The sequence below is a fragment of the Bombina bombina genome, chromosome 4 (assembly GCF_027579735.1).
Source record: "Bombina bombina isolate aBomBom1 chromosome 4, aBomBom1.pri, whole genome shotgun sequence".
Classification (NCBI taxonomy): Eukaryota; Metazoa; Chordata; class Amphibia; order Anura; family Bombinatoridae; genus Bombina; species Bombina bombina.
In genome coordinates, this window is record NC_069502.1 from 555,116,222 (window position 1) to 555,139,043 (window position 22,822).

Consider the following 22,822-nt stretch of genomic DNA (forward strand, 5'->3'; position numbering starts at 1 on the left):
TTGTAAAACTGAATTGTGGGTCTGGTGAGGGGTGTATTTATGGGCATTTTGAGGATTGGGAAACTTTGCCCCTCCTGGTAGGATTGTACATCACATACGTCACTAGCTCATGGACTCTTGCCAATTACATGAAAGAAAGGGAATTTATCTGGTAAGCATAACAATTTATGCTTACCTGATATTTATTTCTTTGTTGACACGGTGAGTCCACAGATCGCCAATTACTGTTGGGAATATCACTCCTGGCCAGCAGGAGGGGGCAAAGAGCACCAAAGCAGAGCTGATCACTTCCCTTCCCACAAACCCCAGTCATTTGACCGAAGGAAAGGAAATAAGTTGCAGAGGTGACAAATCCCTGTCTTAAAAAAAAAAGAAAAAAAAAAGGGGAGGGCCGTGGGCTCACTGTGTCAAGAAAAACACAATTTATGCTTACCTGATAAATTTATTTCTCTTGTGGTGTATCCAGTCCACGGATCATCCATTACTTGTGGGATATTCTCATTCCCAACAGGAAGTTGCAAGAGGACACCCACAGCAGAGCTGTTATATAGCTCCTCCCCTAACTGCCATATCCAGTAATTCGACCGAAAACATGCAGAGAAAGGAGAAACCATAGGGTGCAGTGGTGACTGTAGTTTAAATGAAATAATTACCTGCCTTAAAATGACAGGGCGGGCCGTGGACTGGATACACCACAAGAGAAATTTATCAGGTAAGCATAAATTATGTTTTCTCTTGTAAAGTGTATCCAGTCCACGGATCATCCATTACTTGTGGGATACCAATACCAAAGTTAAAGTACACGGATGAAGGGAGGGACAAGGTAGGTACTTAAAACGGAAGGTACCACTGCCTGTAAAACCTGTCTCCCAAAAATTTCCTCAGAAGAAGCAAAAGTATCAAATTTGTAGAACTTTGAAAAAGTATGAAGCGTATTTGAAGTCGCCGCCTTGCAAATCTGTTAAACAGAAGCCTCATTTTTAAAGGCCCAAGTGGAAGCCACAGCTCTAGTAGAATGAGCTGTAATCCTTTCAGGAGGCTGTGGGCCAGCAGTCTCATAGGCTAAGCGGATCGGTTATGCTTCTTAGCCAAAAATAAAGAGTAGTTGCCGAAGCCTTTTGACCTCTCCTCTGTCCAGAGTAGACAACAAACAAAGCAGATGTTTGACAAAAATCTTTAGTAGCTTGTAAGTAAAACTTTAAAGCACGAACCACGTCCAGATTGTGCAATAGACGTTCCTTCTTTGAAGGATTAGGACACAAAGATGGAACAACAATCTCTTGATTGATATTCTTGTTAGATACCACCTTAGGTAAAAACCCAGGTTTTGGTATGCAGGACTACCTTATCCGTATGGAAGATCAGATAAGGATTATCACATTGTAAAGCAGATAACTCGGAGACTCTACGAGCCGAGGAAATAGCTATCAAAAACAGAACTTTCCAAGATAAAAGTTTGATATCTATGGAATGAAGAGGTTCAAACGGAACTCCTTGAAGAACCCTAAGAACCAAATTTAAGCTCCATGGGGGAGCAACAGGTTTAAACACAGGCTTGATTCTAACCAAAGCCTGACAAAATGCCTGAACATCTGGAACATCTGCCAGACGCTTGTGCAAAAGAATAGACAGAGCAGAAATCTGTCCTTTTAAGGAACTAGCTGACAATCCTTTTTCCAAACCATCTTGGAGAAAAGATAATATCCTGGGAATCCTAACCCTTGGATTCACACCAATAAAGATATGTACGCCATATTTTATGGTAAATTTTCCTGGTGACAGGCTTTCGTGCCTGTATTAAGGTATCAATGACTGACTCGGAGAAGCCACGCTTTGATAAAATCAAGCGGTCAATTTCCAGGCAGTCAGTCTCAGAGAAATTAGATTTGGATGGTTGAAAGGACCCTAAATTAGAAGGTCCTGTCTCAGAGGCAGAGTCCATGGTGGAAAGGATGACATGTCCACCAGATCTGCATACCAGGTCCTGCGTGGCCACGCAGGTGCTATCAAAATCACTGATGCTCTCTCCTGCTTGACCTTGGCAATCAGTCGAGGGAAACACATAAGCCAGGTTGAAAGACCAGGGCGCTGCTAGAGCATCTATTAGCGTCGCCTTGGGATCCCTGGACCTGGATCCGTAACAAGGAAGCTTGACGTTCTAGCGAGACGCCATGAGGTCCAGTTCTGGTTTGCCCCAACGATGAATCAGTTGTGCAAATACCTCCGGATGGAGTTCCCACTCCGGATGAAAAGTCTGACGACTTAAAAAATCCGCCTCCCAGTTCTCTACACCTGGGATATGGATAGCCGATAGGTGGCAAGAGTGAGTCTCTGCCCAGCGAATTATCTTTGAGACTTCTAACATCGCTAGGGAACAACTTCTTCCCCCTTGATGGTTGATGTAAGCCACAGCCGTGATGTTGTCTGACTGAAATCTGATGTACCTCAGAGTTGCTAACTGAGGCCAAGCCTGAAGAGCATTGAATATCGCTCTTCCAGAATATTTATTGGAAGGAGTGTCTCCTCCTGAGTCCGCGATCCCTGAGCCTTCAGGGAGTTCCAGACTGCACCCCAACCTAGAAGGCTGGCATCTGTTACAATTGTCCAATCTGGCCTGTGAAAGGTCATACCTGTGGACAGATGGACCCGAGATAGCCACCAGAGAAGAGAATCCCTGGTCTCTTGATCAAGATTTAGTAGGAGGGGACAAATCTGTGTAATCCCCGTTCCACTGACTGAGCATGCATAGTTGCAGCGGTCTGAGATGTGGGCGTGCAAACGGCACTATGTCCATTGCCGCTACCATTAAGCCGATTACTTCCATGCACTGAGCCACCGAAGGGCGCGGAATGTAATGAAGAACACGGCAGGAATTTAGAAGCTTTGATAACCTGGACTCAGTCAGGTAAATTTTCATTTCTACAGAATCTATCAGAGTCCCTAGGAAGGAAACTCTTGAGTGGGGATAGAGAACTCTTTTCCTCGTTCACTTTCGACCCATGCGATCTCAGAAATGCCAGTACTACGTCCATATGAGACTTGGAAGTTTGACGTCTGTATCAGGATGTCGTCTAAGTAAGGGGCTACTGCTATGCCCCGCGGCCTTAGGACCGCCAGAAGCGACCCTAGAACCTTCGTAAAGATTCTTGGGGCTGTAGCTAATCCAAAGGGAAGAGCTACAAACTGGTAACGCCTGTCTAGAAAGGCAAACCTGAGAAACCGATGATCTTTGTTATCGGAATGTGAAGATAAGCATCCTATAAATCCACTGTAGTCATATATTGACCCTCCTGGATCATAGGTAGGATGGTACGAATAGTTTCCATCTTGAATGATGGAACTGAGGAATTTAAGATCTTTAAATCCAAAATTGGTCTGAAGGTTCCCTCTTTTTTGGGAACCACAAACAGATTTGAGTAAAAACCCTGTCCCTCCTTTGGAACTGGATGGATCACTCCCATAACTAGGAGGTGTCGTACACAGTAAGAATGCCTCTCTCTTTATCTGGTTTGCAGATAATTGTGAAAGGTGAAATCTCCCTTTTCGGGGGGGGGGGGGGGGGGAAAGCTTTGAATTCCAGAAGATATCCCTGGGATATAATTTCCAACACCCAGGGATCCTGGACATCTCTTGCCCACACCTGGGCGAAGAGCTAAAGTCTGCCCCCTACTAGATCCGTTACCGGATAGGGGGCCGTTCCTTCATGCTGTCTTAGAGGCAGCAGCAGACTTTTTGGCCTGCTTACCTTTGTCACAGGTCTGTTCTGGTCTCCAGACCATCTTGGACTGAGCAAAAGTTCCCTCTTGTTTGCATTAGAGGAAGTTGATGCCGCACTTGCCTTGAAGTTTCGAAAGGCACGAAATTAAACTGTTTGGCCCTTGATTTGGACCTGTCCTGAGGAAGGGCATGACCTTTTCCTCCAGTGATATCAGCAATAATCTCCTTCAAACCAGGCCCGAATAGGGTCTGCCCCTTGAAGCGAATGTTAAGCAGCTTAGATTTTAAAGTCACGTCAGCTGACCATGATTTAAGCCATAGCGCCCTGCGCGCCTTTATAGCAAAACCAGAATTCTTAGAAGTTAGTTTAGTCAAATGAACAACGGCATCAGAACACAAAGGAATTGGCTAGCTTAAGTGCTCTAAGCTTGACAAGTATGTCATCTAATGGAGTCTCTACCTGCAAAGCCTCTTCCAGAGACTCAAACCAGAACGCCGTAGCAGCAGTGACAGGAGCAATGCATGCAAGGGGCTGTAGGATAAAACCTTATTGAATAAACATTTTCTTAAGGTAACCTAATTTTTTATCCATTGGATCTAAAAAAGCACAACTGTCCTCGACAGGGATAGTAGTACGCTTTGCTAAAGTAGAAACTGCTCCCTCCACCTTAGGAACTGTCTGTCATAAGTCCTGTGTGGTGGCGTCTATTGGAAACATTTTTCTAAAAATAGGAGGGGAAGAGAACGTCACACCTGGTCTATCCCATTCCTTATTAATAATTTCTGTAAACCTTTTAGGTATTGGAAAAACATCAGTACACACCGGCACTGCATAGTATTTATCCAGTCTACACAATTTCTCTGGCACTGCAATTGTATCAGTCATTCAGAGCAGCTAAAACCTCCCTGAGAAACACGCAGAGATGTTCAAGCTTAAATTTAAATGTAGAAATATCAGAATCAGGTTGCATCATCTTTCCTGAGTCAGAAACATCACCCACAGACTGAAGCTCTCCTTCCTCAGCTTCAGCATATTGTGAGGCAGTATCAGACATGGTTCTTAAAGCGTCAGTATGCTCTGCATTTCGTCTAACCCCAGAGCTATCTCGCTTACCTCTAAATTCAGGTAGTCTGGTTAATACCGCTGACAGTGTATTATCCATGACTGCCGCCATGTCTTGTAAAGTAATCGCTATGGGCGCCCTAGATGTACTTGGCGCCATTTGAGCGCGAGTCAAAGGATCTGACACGTGGGGAGAGTTAGTCGGCATAACTTCCCCCTCGTCAGATTCCTCTGGTGCTAAATTTTTTTAAAGAAGGAATATGATCTTTATTGCTTAAAGTGAAATCAGTACATTTGGTACACATTCTAAGAGGGGGTTCCACCATGGCTTTTAAACATAATGAACAAGGAGTTTCCTCTATGTCAGACATGTTTGTACAGACTAGCAATGAGACTAGCAAGCTTGGAAAACACTTTAAATCAAGTTAACAAGCAAATATAAAAAACGGTACTGTGCCTTTAAGAGAAACAAATTGTCAAAATTTGAAAAACAGTGAAAAAAGGCAGTAAATCAAACGAATTTTTTACAGTGTATGTAATAAGTTAACAGAGCATTGCACCCACTTGCAAATGGATGATTAACCCCTTAATTCAAAAAACGGATAAAAAAAAAAAAAATAGACGTTTAACAGACACAACAAACTGCCACAGCCTGCTGTGGCCCTACCTTCCCCAATAAAAGACTTTGGAAAGCCTTTGAGCCCTTTAGAGATGTCCTATAGCATACAGGGAACTCCTGAGGGAAGCTGGATGTCACAGTTTGTAATTTTAACTGCAACAACTGTAACTTTTATACTACAACAGTGGAAAGCCTCAGGAAACTGTTTCTAGGCAAAATTTAAGCCAGCCATGTGGAAAAAACTAGGCCCCAATAAAGTTTTATCACCAAAGCATATATAAAAACGATTAAACATGCCAGCAAACGTTTTATATTGCAATTTTATAAGGGTATTACCCCTGAGAGTAAGCATACCAGTCGCTATTAAATTACTGTATTCAGGCTTAACTTACATTAATCCGGTATCAGCAACATTTTCTAGCATTTTCCATTTCTAGAAAAAATTGTAACTGCACATACCTCATAGCAGAGTAACCTGCACGCCATTCTCCCGCTGAAGTTACCTCTCTCCTCAGACATATGTGAGAACAGCAATGGATCTTAGTTACAACCTGCTAAGATCATAGAAAACTCAGGCAGATTCTTCTTCTTCTATTTACTCCGGTACCATTTAAAATAAACTTTTGATTGAAGATAAAAAACAAACTATATTTCACCACTCTCTCTTACTACCTACATGCGTGTTGAGAGTGGCAAGAGAATGACTGGATATGGCAGTTAGGGGAGGAGCTATATAACAGCTCTGCTGTGGGTGTCCTCTTGCAACTTCCTGTTGGGAATGAGAATATCCCACAAGTAATGGATGATCCGTGGACTGGATACACCTTACAAGAGAAAATAAATTTATCAGGTAAGCATAAATTTTGTTTTCTTTTTAATGACACAGTGAGTCCACGGACCATCAATTACTGTTGGGAATCAATACCCAAGCTAGAGGACACAGATTATATGGGAGGGCAAGACAGGTAACCTAAACAAAAGGTACCACTGCCTGTAGAACCCTTTCTCCCAAAAGAAACCTCAGTCGAGGAAAAAAAAATGACTTTATAGAATTTACAAAGAGAGCCAGGAAACCCAAGTCAAAGCCTTACAGATCTGTTCAACAAAGACTTCATTCATCCTGGTGGAATGAGTTGTAAATCTCTCTGGAAGCTGCTATCCAGCAGTCTCATATGCCAAACAACAAATAATAATACTTCTTAACCAAAAAGAAGAAAAATGGCAGTAGCTTTCTGACCTTAACTTTTCCAGAAAACAAACAAAGCAAAGGTCCTTGAAGCCTGGAAACAGAACTTAATAGTACGCACAATGACTAAGTTGAGTAATAAACGTTCCTTATGAGAAAAAGGATTAGGATAGAGAGAATGAAAACCAATCTCCTGATTAATATTCCAGTCCGAAACTTAACATGAAATCCAACCCTCCAGGTGGATTCAATCCCATGACCTGCTGCCCACAAAGTAGGGAAGCTAACCACCAAGCGACAGCAGCGCTGGCCCAAACTGGGTACGGAGAACTGCCTTATCTGAATGAAAAATGAAATAAGGAGAATCACACTGCAAACTGAGTTCAGAACTCTCCGAGCAGAATAGCAGTAAGAAAAAACACCTTCCAAGATAACTTAATATCTACGGAATGCATAGGCTCAAACTGAGTTTGTTTTAAAACTTTAAGAACAAGGTTAAGACTCCAAGGTGGAGCAACTGAATTAAACAGGCCTGACAAAGGATTGTACCTCCAGCACGCCCGTCAGACGTTTGCATAGCAGATGGGAGAGCAGAAATCTGACTCATCAGGGTACTGACAGATAAACCCTTCAAGGCCATCCTGGAGAACGGATATAATCCTTGGATCCTCTCCTACTCTAGGAACATCATTTAGACTCACAATAAGCTATTTATACCATATCTTATGGTAAATGCTTCTAGAAACAGGCTTACGAGCCTGAACCATGTTCTCAATAACCAATTCAGAAATCCACGCTTGGCAATTGTTCAATCTCCAAGCAGACAGCTTCAGAGAAACAATCCAGATGAAGGAAGGGCCCCTGAAGCAGAAGCTCCTTCTTGAGAGATAGACTCCATGATGTAGGGATGACATTTCCATTAGACCTGCATACCAGATCTTGCAAGGCCATACAGGAGCAATAAAAATTACTGATACTCTCTCCTGCTTGATCCAAGCAACGCTTCACGGAAGGAGAGCAAACTGAGGAAACTGACATGCCAAACAGAAATTTCAAGGAACTGCCCAAGCATCTATCAGAAGGCTTGAGGGTCTCTCGACCTCAAAAACACCCATTTGGCTTATAACCTGGAAAACATTACCGGATGGAGTTCCCACTCCCCAGAAAGAACAATCTGTTCAGGAATCCACTCCCAATGTCAACAGGAAAAATCCTTTATTTGATAAATTCTTTTCCTAGATAGAGGATCTATAAAGGCCTCCAAAAAACCCTTCTAGAAGATGGAGCTAGGGGATTCAGACCATTTCTCATCCATGGGAAGAAAATGTTCCACATTTCCAGAACAATAGTTTGCTTGAAAAAGGGATGACACCTGAATCAATATTGTCCAGAAAGAATCCTTGCACTTTTCCTGGACCTGAAGTCTTCTCATACCTAAAGCACATCCTTCAGGTCTATATTCTTATGAACAGAGCCTCAAGAACCAAAGGAGAATAGACACTACTTAGGCCAGAACCTGAAAAGAAAAATTTCAGGAAAATACCTAGATCCCATTCCCAGGCTGAAACTGAACCAGTAACTCAGAAATGTCCCGAAGCCAGCTCAAGAATGTGTCTCAACATACCCAGAATGCAGATACCCTAGAAGGAGAAATCTGAGAATGGACTCCAAAGAACAAGACTGACCCTGCAGAAAAAGAAAACTTTCCTTTAGTCTTACTTTCTAGACGAAAAATAGAAAAAAACCTTTTAATCCTAAAGGTCCTGAGGAATAATTCTGCCAGATCAAATACAAACAAGGTCAAACCTGTCTAACCGTGACTATTTGAAAAAGCAACTCATTGTGCAGGACTCAATGAGCTGCTTTTGCAAATAAAGTCAAGGTTAGATAGGGAGCCAGATAAGGGTAAATATATATGTATGAGCCTTTCACACACTGACAGGAGGATCTGTTACAAGTAACTATATGGCTCTATAGGCAAGTGTCATAAAATTCACCTGACACAGCAAGTTCCCTCTCTCAATCTGCTTTAAGTTAGTGAACAGACCACAGTGCCGCACCCCCTCTACCGGCGAGGCATTCTGGGGCCTGTTGTTCACTTGATTATGGCCTGGAAATAACCCAGCCACACAGGGCTAAATTTAGGTGTGACTTGTAACTGCTTATAGCGGTCAGTGAGGCACAGGGGAGGACACTTAGGGGATAAAAAACTGTCTGCCAGGGGTTAATTTAATTTCACATAGAGCATTTAATTTCCGGCTGATTTGCCCCTCTTTCGGCAGAAATGGGATAGGCCCATTTTCGGCGGCTGAAATTTCGGTGCATCCCCAAGTTAAACTATTGGTTAACTTAGACTATGTGCAAATAAATAAATATATATATATATATATATTTATTTATTTAGTTGAATTGTATTACGATTAGCATACAGCCAGACTTGTACAGAGAATGACTTTTCTTGTTCTGCTTCTGACCAGTTTCTGTCTTAGGCCCCATGTAATGTGTTAAATATTACCTAGTTAAATTTGGCGAGATTGTATTTAAATTAAGATGAGGTCTCCATATATTTCAAATTGCACAAATGCTATGATTCTTGCTTGTTCTAATTGTTTTGCAAAATTTTGTAAGTGCCTATACTATTCCATTTGAACAGCAAGAAAGTTTTTTTTTTCTTCTTGATCTACATTGCTCAGATCCTATGAGGTTTTTTTTTTGTTTTCCTTTTTTGTTGAGACTAATGTCTTGAATGTATGCGATTTAATACTTTATTCAAGAAAACAAATTAAAAGGAAATTTATTCTTACCTGATAAATTTGTTTCTTTTGCGATACCATGAGTCCACGGACTTCATCCTTGTGGGATATCGCCTCCTGGTCAGCAGGAGGAGGCAAAGAGCACCACAGCAGAGCTGTATATATAGCTCCTCCCTTCCCTCCCACTCCAGTCATTCGACCGAAGTTAGAAAGAGAAAGGAAAAGCCAAGGTGCAGAGGTGACTGAAGTTTAACCAATGAAAGACCTGCCCTATAAAAACAGGGTGGGCCGTGGACTCAGCGTATCGTAAAAGAAACAAATTAGGCAAGAATAAATTTCCTTTTCTTTTACAAGATACAATGAGTCCACGGAATTCATCCTTACTTGTGGGATACAATACCAAAGCTATAGTACACGGATGAAACAGGAGGGACAAGACAGGAAACCTAAACGGAAGGCAACACTGCTTGAAGCACTTTCCTCCCAAAAACAGCCTCAGATGAGGCAAAAGTATCGAATTTGTAGAATTTGGAAAAAGTATGAAGAGACGACCAGGTCGCAGCTTTGCAAATCTGTTCATCAGAAGCATCATTTTTGAATGCCCATGAGGAAGCCACAGCTCTAGTGAAATGAGCCGTAATTTGTTCAGGAGGCTTCCGTCCAGCAGTCTCATATGCAAAACGGATGATACTCTTCAGCCAAAAAGAAAGAGGTAGCCGTAGCTTTCTGACCCCTACTCCTCCCTGAAAAAATGACAAGGAAGACGATTGACGAAAATCCTTAGTCGCCTGTAAATAGAACTTCAAGGCATGGATCACGTCCAAATTATGTAACAGACGCTCCTTCTTAGAAGAAGGATTAGGACACAAAGAAGGAACCACAAGTTATCTATGGAATGCATGGGTTCAAACGGAACCCCTTGAAGAACATTAAGAAATAAATTCAAACTCCAAGGAGGAGCAATTGGTCTAAACAAAGGCCTGATTCTAGTCAGAGCCTGACAAAAAGATTGAACCTCTTGAACATCTGCGAGACGCTTGTGTAGCAAATCAGACAAAAGAGAAATCTGTCCCTTTAAGGAACTTGCTGACAACCCTTTCTCCAATCCTTCTTGGAGAACAGATAAAATCCTGAGAATCCTAACCCTACTCCATGAGTTGCCCTTGGATTCGCACCAATAAATATATTTGCGCCATATCTTATGGTAAGACTTTCTAGTAACAGGCTTACGTGCCTGAATTAAGGTATCAATGACAGAATCAGAGAACCCTCCCTTAGATAAAATCAAGCGTTCAATCTCCAAGCAGTTAGCTGCAGAGAAATTAGATTCGGATGATGGAAGGGTCCCTGAATGAGGTCTTCCCTCAATGGAAGTTTCCACAGTGGTTGAGATGACATTACTACCAGATCGGCATACCAAGTCCTGCAAGACCACGCAGGAGCGATGAGGATCACCAAAGCCCTCTCCTGTTTGACTCGAGCAAATGGAGGGAACACATAAGCTAGGTTGAACGACCAAGGCACTGCCAAGGCATCTATCAGCTCGGCCTGGGGATCTCTGGACCTGTATCTCGGAAGCTTTGTATTCTGACAAGATGCCATAAGATCCAACTCCGGCCTGCCCCATCTGAGAATCAGATGGGCAAATACCTCCGGATGGAGTTCCCATTCCCCCGGATGAAAAGTCTGTCTGCTCAGAAAATCCGCTTCCCAGTTTTCCACTCCTGGAATGTGGATTGCCGACAGAAAACAAGAGTGAGCCTCCGCCCACTGAATCTTGGCTACTTCTGTCATCGCTAAGGAACTCCTTGTTCCTCACTGATGATTGATGTAAGCTACAGTCGTAATGTTTTCCGACTGGAATCTGATGAACCTGGCCGAAGCCAACTGAGGCCAAGCCTGAAGAGCATTGAATATTGATCTCAACTCTAGGATATTGATGGGAAGTAGAGACTCCGATTGAGAACAATACACCCTGAGCCCTCAGGGAGTTCCCGACTGCTCCCCATCCTATCAGGCTGGCGTCCGTTGTCACCATCACACATGAGGGTCTGCGGAAGCAAGTACCAGCGACAACCACCATAGAAGAGAGTCCCTTGTTTCCTGATCCAGATTTATTTGAAGAGACAAATTTGTGTAATCTACATTCCACTGTCTGAGCATGCTCAGTTGCAGAGGTCTGAGATGAAAATGAGCAAACAAAACTATGTCCATTGCCGCTACCATCAACCCAATCGCCTCCATGCACTGAGCCAGCAGAGGATTGGCCTGAACGGATCTGCATGTATTCAGAATCTTTAACTGTCTGACCTCCGTCAGAAAGATCTTCATGGATAGAGAGTCTATTAAGAGTTCCCAAGAAAGGAACCTTTGTCTGTGGAACTAGCGAACTCTTTTCTAGATTCACTTTCCACCCGTGAGTCCTCAGAAAGGAGCAATGTCGGTATGAGACTTTGCTAGCTGATAAGACGTCTGGATCCGAATATCGTCCATATAAAGGCGCCACCACAATGCCCCGCTGTCTTAGAACCACCAGCAGAGACCCCAGAACCTTTGTGAAAATTCTGGATGCTGTGGCCAGACCGAAAGGCAGAGCCATGAACTGAAAATGTTTGTCCAGAGAGGCAAACCTCAGGAACTTGTGTTGATCTCTGTGGATAGGAACATGAAGATATGAATCCTTTAGATCCACGGTAGTCATAAATTGACCCTCCTGGATCAAAGGAAGAATAGTACGAATAGTTTCCATCTTGAAGGATGGAACTGAGAAATTTGTTTAGACTCTTGAGGTCTAAAATAGGTCGGAACGTTCCCTCTTTTTTGGGAACTACGTAGAGATTTGAATAAAACCCTTGTCCCTGTTCTTCTATTGGAATGGGACATATTACTCCCATGAAGGCAAGATCTTACACATTGTAAGAACACCTCTCTCTTTATCTGGTCTACAGATAATCGTGAAAGGAGAAAACTTCCTCTGGGGGAGGAAGTTTTGAACTCCAACTGATACCCCTGAGACACAATTTCTATTGTCCAGGGATCCTGAATGTCTCTTATCCAAGCCTGGACAAAGAGAGAAAGTCTGCCCTCTACCAGATCTGGTCCCGGATCGGGGGCCAACCTTTCATGCCGACTTGGTAGTGGCCGACGGCTTCTTGGATTGCTTACCCTTGTTCCAAGACTGGGCGGGTCTCCAAGTGGACTTGTTTTGTGGATAATCCCCTTCCTGTTTAGCGGAAGAGGGAACTCCCTTGAAATTTCGAAAGGAACAAAAATCACTTTGTCTACCTCTGTTTGGACTTCTTATCCTGAGGGAGGAGATGACCCTTACCTCCCGTTATGTCAGAAATAATTTCCTTCAAGTCAGGCCCGAACAAGGTCTTCCCCTTGTAAGGACTAGCCAAAAGCTTAGACTTGGATGACACATCCGCAGACCAAGACTTCAACCATAAAGCCCTGCGTGCTAAGATGACAAAGCCCGAACTCTTAGCCGCCAACTTGGTAATCTGCAGAGAAGCATCCGTAATAAACAAATTAGCTAACTTAAGAGCTTTAATCCGATCCTGTATCTCTTCCCAAGGGGGTCTCTGTCATAAGAAACTCCTCTAGAGCATCAAACCAGAAAGCAGCCGCACTAGTCACAGTAACAATGCAGGCCGCCGGTTGTAAAAGAAATCCCTGGTGGATGTAAACTTTCTTAAGAAGACCCTCTAACTTCTTATCCATACGGTCTTTAAAAGCACAGCTATCCTCGATAGGAATAGTAGTTCGCTTGGCCAGGGTAGAAATAGCCCCCTGTACCTTAGGGACTGTCTGCCAAGAATCCCTAATAGCGTCGGCTATAGGATACATCTTTTTAAATATGGGCAAAGGAGAAAAAGGAATACCAGGTCTTCCCCATTCCTTTGCAATGATCTCCGAAGTCCTTTAAGGAACTGGAAAGACATCTGAGTAAGAAGGAACTTCTAAATATTTGTCTAACTTACTCAATTTCTCTGGCGGGACTATGATTGAGTCACAGTCATCCAAGGTAACCAACACCTCTCTCAGCAATAAACGAAGGTGTTAAAGCTTAAACCTAAAAGAAACCACAACAGGATCAGCCAAGGGCAAAGCACTCCCTGCTTCAGAGAGTTCACCCTCAGAGAGTACCTCTAACTCAGAGCCCCTGGAGGATGCATCCGCAATTGCCACCATGGAATCAGCGGCATACGTGTTCACATAGGTGTCCCTTCTTGTACGCTTGCCGTGCGCAATAGGAAGGTTGGATAACGCATCAGAAAGCATAGAGGACATCACTGCAGCAATATCTTTTAATGTAAATGCTGCAGATACTGGGGAAATACATGACCCTGCTTGCGCAGGCGTTAGGGACTGACGCTTGGGGAGAAAACTGCGGCATATGCAACTCTTCTATAGACTCCTGAGAAGCATCTGCCTTAGGCAAAGGATTATCAAAAATTCTGTCTCTATAATGTAAGGCCCTCTCAGAACAGGAGGGGCAAAAAGGAACTGTAGGTTCCACAGTGGCAGTCAAACACATGGAGCAAGCTGCAGTCTGGATATCTGAATCCATACTGACAGATTAGGAAAAAAGTAAATTTTTATTGTACAAGTTTACATAAAAATGAAAACCCCAATAAACGATTTACCAAACAAGTGAAAAGGAGAAACAGTACAATATAATTCTGATAGGACTGTCCCTTTAAAAAATAAAATGACAGGAATGCTTTTGAAGTATAAGAAAAACTCAACTGCTGCACACCAGAGCACCTCGCCACAACAGCTCTGCTGAGGCGCCTACCTGCCCCCACGGTCCGCTGACCTTTCTAGGCACAAATCAGGACGTCAGGTCACGACACCCAAAACCGCTTGCTTTATTCGCAAACCATGCGGTTATGGTGCCACACGGGATGTCTGTGCGAACAGCCGCTTCCGACTTCTACTGAAAAGAAACTGCACGTCTACCAATGCAAAGTGCGCCAAAGACTAAACCCCGCCCCTCGTGGGCGTGACCTAATACACAGTCCGATCGGACTAAATAAATGTCTACAGCAGCCATGTACCGGAGTCTATTATCGCTCCAAATACACTCTCCCAGCGTCAGCCCTAAGTCCCCTTGTTTAAAGGCCAGTGTCAGTTATTACCCGGTCCCTAAAACAAGCATGACAGTGTATCCAGGCCAACGTCATAAACGGCCAGTACAGACTGAAACAAAGTGTAATGTCGGGTAGCATGGTCTGCCTTATATGTCCCATGAGAACCCACACCCTGTTACTAGGACAGCCCTTCAGAGCCCATAGTCCCCAACAAATGAGAGATGCACAGTCGATTCTGAAATGTGCTGCAAGCCCCAGAAGACTGCACTTAACTCAATGCTGAGTAACAGCATGAAAGTTTCACAGTTCCAAGAGGTCTTCTCTCCTGCAGCTCTGTGAACACATAAGGGCCTTGGTTAATAATCTCTGAAACCATCAACATAAGGGCAGCACAAGTATGGGAGGCACAGTGAGGCTAAAACCCCACCAGTTCCCATTGCTTTAAAGCCACCTGTAGCTCTACTCTAGAGGCTGACAAGGAATACATCTACACCCTATAGCAAATAGCACACTTTGGTACCATTTAAAGGGACAGTCAAGTTAAAAAAAAAAACAAAAAACAACAACAACTCATGATTCAAATAGGGCATGTCATTTAAAACAACTTTCCAATTTACTTTTATCACCAATTTTGCTTTGTTCTCTTGGTATTCTTAGTTGAAAACTAAACCTAGGAGGTTCATTTGCTAATTTCTTAGACCTTGAAGGCCGCCTCTAATCTAAATGAATTTTGACCGTTTACCACTAGAGGGCATTAGTTCATGTTTTTCATATAGATAACATTGAGCTCCTGCACATGAATTTAACGAGGAGTGAGCACTGATTGGCTAAAATGCAAGCCTGTCAAAAGAACTGAAATAAGGGGGCAGTCTGGAGAGGCTGAGATACAAGGTATTTGAGAGGTAAAACATGTATTATAACTGTTGGTTATGCAAAACTAGGGAATGGGTAATTAAGGGATTATCTATCTTTTAAATCAACACAAATTTTGGTGTTGACTGTCCCTTTAAAAATAAAAAAACTCTTGATTGAAGAATCTAAACTAAAACCTCACTTTACATCTTCCTATCACTAACACAGGCAAAGAGAATGACTGGAGTGGGAGGAGCTATATATATACCGCTCAGCTGTGGTGCTCTTTGCCGCCCCCCACTGACCAGGAGGCGATATCCCATAAGGATGAATTCCGTGGACTCATCGTATCTTCTAAAATAAATATATTATATAAAAAAAAAAAAAAAAACAGGAATACAATACATTTACAAAACACTAGTGTCCTAAAGACCCCTCTCCAGCTCTCTGGTTATCTTGTGGACCACAAGTTACAAAAATTAAAGTTTTCCCTAAAAGGGACACTAAAAAGGAAATGTATGCTTACCTGATAAATGTATTTACTTTTGGGATTACGCCACCTCTTTAGCAGGAAGTGGCAAAGAGCATCACAGCAGAGCTGTATATATAGCTCCTCCCTTCCCTCCCACTCCAGTCATTCGACCAAAGTTAGGAAGACAAAGGAAAAGCTAAAGGTGCAGAGGTGACTTAAGTTTAACAAAAATAATTACCTGTCTTAAAAATGACAGGGTGAGCCGTGGACTCGTCATATCGAAAAAAAAAAAAAAAAAATCAGGTAAGCATAAATTTCCTTTTCTTTTACAAGATATGACGAGTCCACGGATTTCATCCTTACTTATGGGATACAATACCAAAGCTATAGGACACAGATGAAAGGGAGGGACAAGACAGGAACCTAAACGGAAGGCACCACTGCTTGAAGAACATCTCTCTCAAAAACAGCCTCAGAAGAAGCAAAAGTATCAAATTTGGAAAATTTGGAAAAAGTGTGAAGAGACGACAAAGTTGCAGCCTTGCAAATCTGTTCAACAGTAGCATCGTTTTTAAATGCCCATGAGGAAGCCACATTCCTAGTGGAATGAGCCGTAATTCTTTCAGGAGGCTGCTGTCCAGCAGTCTCATATGCCAGATGGATGTTACTCTTCAGCCAAAAAGAAAGGTAGTCGTAGCTTTCTGACCCCTACGCTTTCCAGAAAAAAAAAAAAAAAAAATATATGATGATGATTGACGAAAATCTTTAGTCGCCTGCAAGTAAAACTTCAGGGCACGGACTACGTCCAAGTTATGCAACAAACGCTCCTCCTTAGAAGGATTAGGACACAATAAAGGAACAACAATTTCCTGATTAATATTCTTATTAGAAACAACCTTAGGAAGAAAACCAGGTTTTGTACGAAAAACCACCTTATCAGAATGGAAAATAAGATAAGGAGAGTCACATTGTAACGCTGAAAGCTCGGAAACTCTACGAGCAGAAGAAATAGCAACCAAAAATAAAACCTTCTAAGATAACTTAATATCTATGGAATGCGTGAGTTCAAACGGAACCCCTTGAAGAACATTTAGAACTAAATTCAAACTCCAGGGTGGAACGACCAAGGCACTGCCAAGGCATCTATCAGTTCGGCCTGAGGATCCCTTGACCTGGATCCGTATCTTGGGAGCTTGGCATTCTCACAAGACGCCATCAGATCCAATTCCAATCTGCCCCATCTGAGAATCAGAGTGGTAAAGACCTCCGGATGCAGTTCCCACTCCCCTGGATGAAACTTCTGTCTGCTTAAAAAGTCTGCTTCCCAGTTGTCCACTCCTGGGATGTAGATTGCTGACAGATAACAAGAGTGAGCCTCCGCCCATCGAATTATCTTGGATACTTCTGTCATCGCTAAGGAACTCCTTGTTCCTCCCTGATGATTGATGTAAGCAACAGTCATGATGTTGTCCGACTGAAAACGGATGAATTTGGCCGAAGCGCATTGAATATTGCTCTCAATTCCAGAATATTGATTGGAAGTAGAGACTCCAACTGAGTCCACACACGCTGAGCCTTCAGGGAATTCCAGACTGCACCCCAACCTAGTAGACTGGCGTCTGTTGTCACCATCACCCATGAGGGCCTGCGGAAGCACGTCCCTTGGGACAGATGATCCGGTGACAACCAAAGAAGAGAGTCTCTTGTCTCCTGATCCATATCTGAGGAGACACATTTGCATAATCTCCATTCCACTGCCTGAGCATGCTCAACTGTAGCGGCCTGAGATTAAAACGAGCAAACTGAATGATGTCCATTGCCGCCACCATCAATCCAATTACCTCCATGCACTGAGCAACTGATGGCCGAGGATTGGACTGAAGGGTTCAGCATGTATTCAGAATCTAACTTTCTGACCTCCGTCAAGAAAATTTTCATGTATAAGGAATCTTAAGAGTTACCAAGAAGGGAACCCTTGTCTGTGGAAGTAATGAACTCTTTTCTAGGTTCACCTTCCACCCGTGAGTCCTCAGAAAGGACAGAACCATGTCTGTATGAGATTTGTCAAATGGTAAGACGCCTGACTTGTCAAACAGAAAAGATAAATGAAGAGTAAAATTATTTAATTCACAAATCATTTCTACATATTGTCTCAATAAGAGCAGCAATAAATTGTTTGGCAAAACATTGAACGTGAAAATCATGGAGCAAAGCTTTCATAGTGATGTAAATTAAAGGGACATTAAATAAATCTGCCAGGAATGTACAGGAAAATAAAGAATAAGCAAAAATAAAAAAACTAAGATTACTGCATTCACTGTAATAATCCAATCAAAATACTAACCATGTGGATAGGGTCTAGGCATACACAATGGCAGTAAGCTCCAGTAACCTAGAAAGTGATAATAGTGCAGTCCAATACATAAATGCATAACTCTGCATGCTAAACATTGACATGGAGAAAAAAAAAAAAATACAGTATTTCATAGTAAAATATATACTTTTAGACACTGAATTGCTTGTTTGCAATTTTGCTATACGTTCTTTACAAAAGGCACAATAAACACCTTTACTTTGGCTTGCTAGGGCAAGCACTAAAGGAAACCTGCTAGAGAAGGGTGCGGTAATGATATCCAGAGGCTTAAACTTGAAATAGTAGGAATAATGAAATTAACAGCACTTTGTACAGAAGAAGCATACAATCATAGCACTTTTTTACAGCATGTCTGACTGCAAAATGCTTAATTTCCCATTGACTAAACAATTCCTCTCAGAGAACCCCCCCTCCCCAAACTGACATATCAAGGTTAGTCTAAAATGTATTGCAGAAATTCAATAGGCGCAGGTTAGATTTTAGTATTACTAGATAAGCAACCTTTAGGCCTGAATCCGAAGGTCTCTCTTTGACACACGTACAGGGTATGTCAAACACAAACGGGTCTTTAAAGAGATCGCTTCCAGCCGCTTTCAAGGTATTGCTGTGATGCCTCGATATCGAGGCATCACTGCAATACCTTTTTTTAAACACTGATGCAAAGAGAGCCACTCTGTGGCCCTCTCTGCATCAGCCAGCGTTGGTGCAGATCGTTGGTGGGAGCAGCTACAGGGAGGCGGGCCGATTGCTGGATCACTTCCGGCCAGCGCAGGTGTTGGTTCAGTCCCCGGTGCGTGCAGGAGCGCGCACAACGGTGGGGCGTGTGTTTGCGCAACAATCTCCTCAGCTCAGCAGAGTAAGTTCTGTGTAAAAAGTTATACTTCACCTGTTCCCAGCTGCAGGTAAAAAAAAATAAAAAAAAAAAATGAAGAAATGAACAGCAGCCAATCAGCATCAGCAGTGCTGAGGTCATGAACTCTTTTACTGTGATCTCATGAGATTGGACTTAACTCTCAAGATTTCATAGTAAGCTGAATAGGGAAATAATGAGAGTTCACGAGGCTCATCCCCTAATCTGTCCCAGGACAGACATACTAATATGCTGCTTAGAAATCCTTTACAATGGGAGGTGGCTACTGAGAAACTTTTGAGGTAAAATATAATTCTTTTTTACATAGAGATGTTCAGGAGATATTTTCTAGTCAGCTTTTTACAGCTATGATGCATCACTTTCAAGTGTTTAAACATTTGGGTATTATGGCCCTTTAATTATATTCAAATAGTGTAAAAAGTTAAGCACCTTCCCTCCACCACTAACAGAAAGCAGCATGCAGCTTCATATGTGCATGAGTGAGCTATGAAAAACCCTGGAGGCTGGTTGTTATGCAGCTCAAAATTGTGAATTAGAACTAGTATGCTATGGTTTAGGAGCTTAAAATACTAAACTGATAGCATTGTGGAAAAATTAAGCCTAGTGTAGCCACTGCCTGGGTAACAAATGTTGCAGCAATTGGTGGGAGAAAAAAAAAAAAGTGCCTGGGCAGTGGGACTTTAGCACAGACATACCTTTTCAATATAGATCATGCATTGAGGTTTTATTCTGCCTGGGTGATATTCACAAAGACCTTATGCAATATTGACCCTCTCTGCACATAAATACTGATAAAATACAATGCCCCTATAAAAAAACATTAGAGGTTCTCAATTCAAACAATATTAAAAATAGTTGGTCTCCTTTTAACATACCTGTAACTTTGCTAAACTCTTCAACAATCTGTTCCTTTGTTTTACTTTTTGGAATAGACCCAACAAACAATCTATTATTGGCAACAGAGATGCATACACCAATGTGCTTCCCAGAACGAATTTCATGATTGTTGTACTAGAAGAAAAACGACATCTTTAACTTTTTTTTTTTAAAAAAGGGACTTTATTGTTACAAGACAGGTGTATACTCATGACACTATCAAAACATTTTAACATTTTTCACTATTCTTCAGTTTATCTGTTTTAATTAAAAAGAAAATGTTAAATAAAAAAAAAATATACTTGTGCAATCAGATACTTCCAAATGCAGAAGTGAGCGCTATCAGTCTTTTAGGACCTCGATTTATTGTGGTGCAAGGTCACTATGTTTAGATCTGTGCAAATCCAGATCTTAACGTGGTGATCTTGCACCAGAATCAATTTGGCTCCGAAAAGAGCATCATAGCTCTTACATCCACATTCAGATCCTAATGCACAAGTCTACAAAATACTTTAAATATAATATGAGATATGGTGTAAGCATTAATAGCGATAGCATATGAAAAACAAGCTCACAATTATTAGGCATTATATTGATTTCAGTTGAGGGATACTGTACTATACATGCAATAAAGCTTCAGTCTTAAAAAAGGACACTCGGGTCAAATTTACATAAATGATTCAGATAGAGCTGCAATTTTAAACAAGGTTCCAATTTACTTCCATTAAACAAATGTGCATAGTCTCTTTATACTTACACTCATGAGCATGTGCAACAATTCACAGAATATATACGTATATGCATTTAGATCATGCAATTTTAAGCAACTTTCTTATTTACTCGTTTATCAATTTGACTTCATTCTCTTGGTATCTTTATTTGAAAAGCTGTAATATAAAGCTTAGGAGTCGGCCCATTTTTGGTTCAGCACCTGTGTGCGCACTTGCTGATAAATTAGAAAATTGCTTAACATTGCATGCTCTCTGAATCATGAAAGAAAAAAAATTGAGTTTTAGTATCTCTTTAAAGAGTTCTTTAAAAACATATCTGTTCAAGGATGCTTACAACTTAAAGGGACAGTCTACCATAGAATTGTTATTGTTTTAAAAGATAGATAACCCCTTTATTACCCATTCCCCAGTTTTGCAAAACCAACAGTTAGATTAATATACTTTTTACCTCCGATTACTTTGTACCTAGGAACCTTCTTCCAGCCCCCTGTGACTTGTTATTATCTATTGTCTTGCATTTAGCATTGTTTTGTGCTAGATCTTAAATAACCCTCTGTGCCTGAACAGTGTTGTTATCTATATGGCCCACGTGTACTTTCTGTCTCTGTGTTGAAGAGATTTAAAAAGCATGTGATAAGAGGCAGCCCTCAAAGGCTTAGAAATTAGCATATGAGTCTACCTATGTTTAGTTTAAACTAAGAATACCAAGAGAAAAAAAGAAAATTTGATAAAAGTAAATTGGAAAGTTGATTAAAATTAAAAGTCCTATCTGAATAATGAAAGTTTAATTTATACTAGACTGTCCCTTTAAGATGTCTACTCATGTTTCGTTCTCCCTTAACTTCCCCATGTACCCCCTTTAGAATGTAAATGCTCCCGTTGATCATTTTATGTAAAGATGATTTACAGCTTACAGTGACTGAAGGGCCTCTACCCTTATGTTTTATGTAATTTTCTTCTGTTTATACAGTTATGGGGTACAATAATGTTACAGCGCTGTGTATGTTGGTGCATAATAAATAAATGATAAAAAAAAACTAAGGTTCAATAGTTACCAGTTTGACAGCCTCCTGTGCAGCCTCTTTCGTGCAGAAAGTCACAAAAGCATAACCCCTATTCAAGCCAGTCAAAGGATCCATCATTAAACGCAGATCCCAAATAGATCCAGCTTTTTCAAATAATGGAACAAGTTCATCTTCAAACAGGTCTCTTGGAATCTTACCTACAAAAATCTAAAAAAATAAAAGTAATTATCACAACTGGAGAGAGGCATAAACTACCACTACCAATGTTACACAATCCCTACCTCTGTACCAATGGATGGCTGTTGTGCTGAGTGAACAGAATCTGGAGGTGGACCACCATATTTCCTCTGGCCAGTTGTTACATCTAGGGTATATCCTGTTCTGTCCAAAAGGGCCTGAAAGGAGGGGGAAAAAAAAAAAAAAAAAAAAAAGAGGGAAAGGTGTATCCATAGTCTGAGAATTGTTAAAGCCCACCCACAATGCAGAACCAACATTTTCTTTGCAACAATAAATGAGTTAAAAGGGACAGTAAAGTTGAAATTATGGTTAATAACCCCAAATAAAAGTGCAATTGAGTAGGATTAAGTCAAAGTAAACCGCTAATAAAATTTGATTAAAAATGCTCACTTTTATAGAAATAATCATTTTTATATCCTGAAGTGCTTGGCTGAGCTGCTAAAAGCAATAAATCGATCAAGTACATGCGTGTAGCCTCTTATGCTGCTCCTTGAAAACAGCAAGCCGCACGTCTAACACTTTCATTGGATGCCACAGACAAATGAAGGAAAAAAAAAAAAAAAGAGAAGAAAAGAGTGGGGCTGGCGGAGGATCGCAAGACACAATGGCATATAAAGGTACCTAAACAAAAAATTTTACATTCAGAACAATACAAAAACAGTTTGTATTAATGGGTCACAAAGATTATGTTTAGTTAAAGTAATTTGACAAAATTTACCATCACTTTAAAGGGACAGGAAACTCCTACATTATCTCATTAGGCTAGAACATACAATTTTAATCAAACTTTTATTATCAAATTTGCTTCATTCTCTTGTTTTTCTTTTGCTGAAGGAACAGCATTGCACTTCTGGCAGTTGGCTGACCACATCTAGTTAGCCAATCACAAGAGACAAATGTGTGCAGACACCAATCAGAAGCTAGCTCCCACTAGTGTAGGATATGCGCAT

At 41.5% G+C, this 22,822-nt stretch overlaps 1 protein-coding gene across 11 annotated transcripts in view; it reads right to left on the bottom strand.

Moving 5' to 3' along the window:
* Positions 1 to 22,822, bottom strand: part of SYNCRIP (synaptotagmin binding cytoplasmic RNA interacting protein) — a 73,833-nt gene that overhangs the window by 39,849 nt on the left and 11,162 nt on the right. For all 11 annotated transcript variants that reach the window (XR_008402021.1, XR_008402024.1, XR_008402023.1 and 8 more), the window contains 3 exons: positions 21,917 to 22,030; positions 21,666 to 21,842; positions 19,879 to 20,014 (listed from right to left, as the gene is read on the bottom strand). Coding sequence is in view for 8 of the 11 variants with exons in the window: in XM_053710496.1 (XP_053566471.1) it covers positions 19,879 to 20,014; positions 21,666 to 21,842; positions 21,917 to 22,030 (427 nt within the window). In the remaining 3 variants the exon portion in view is untranslated. The remainder of the gene's footprint in view (positions 1 to 19,878; positions 20,015 to 21,665; positions 21,843 to 21,916; positions 22,031 to 22,822) is intronic.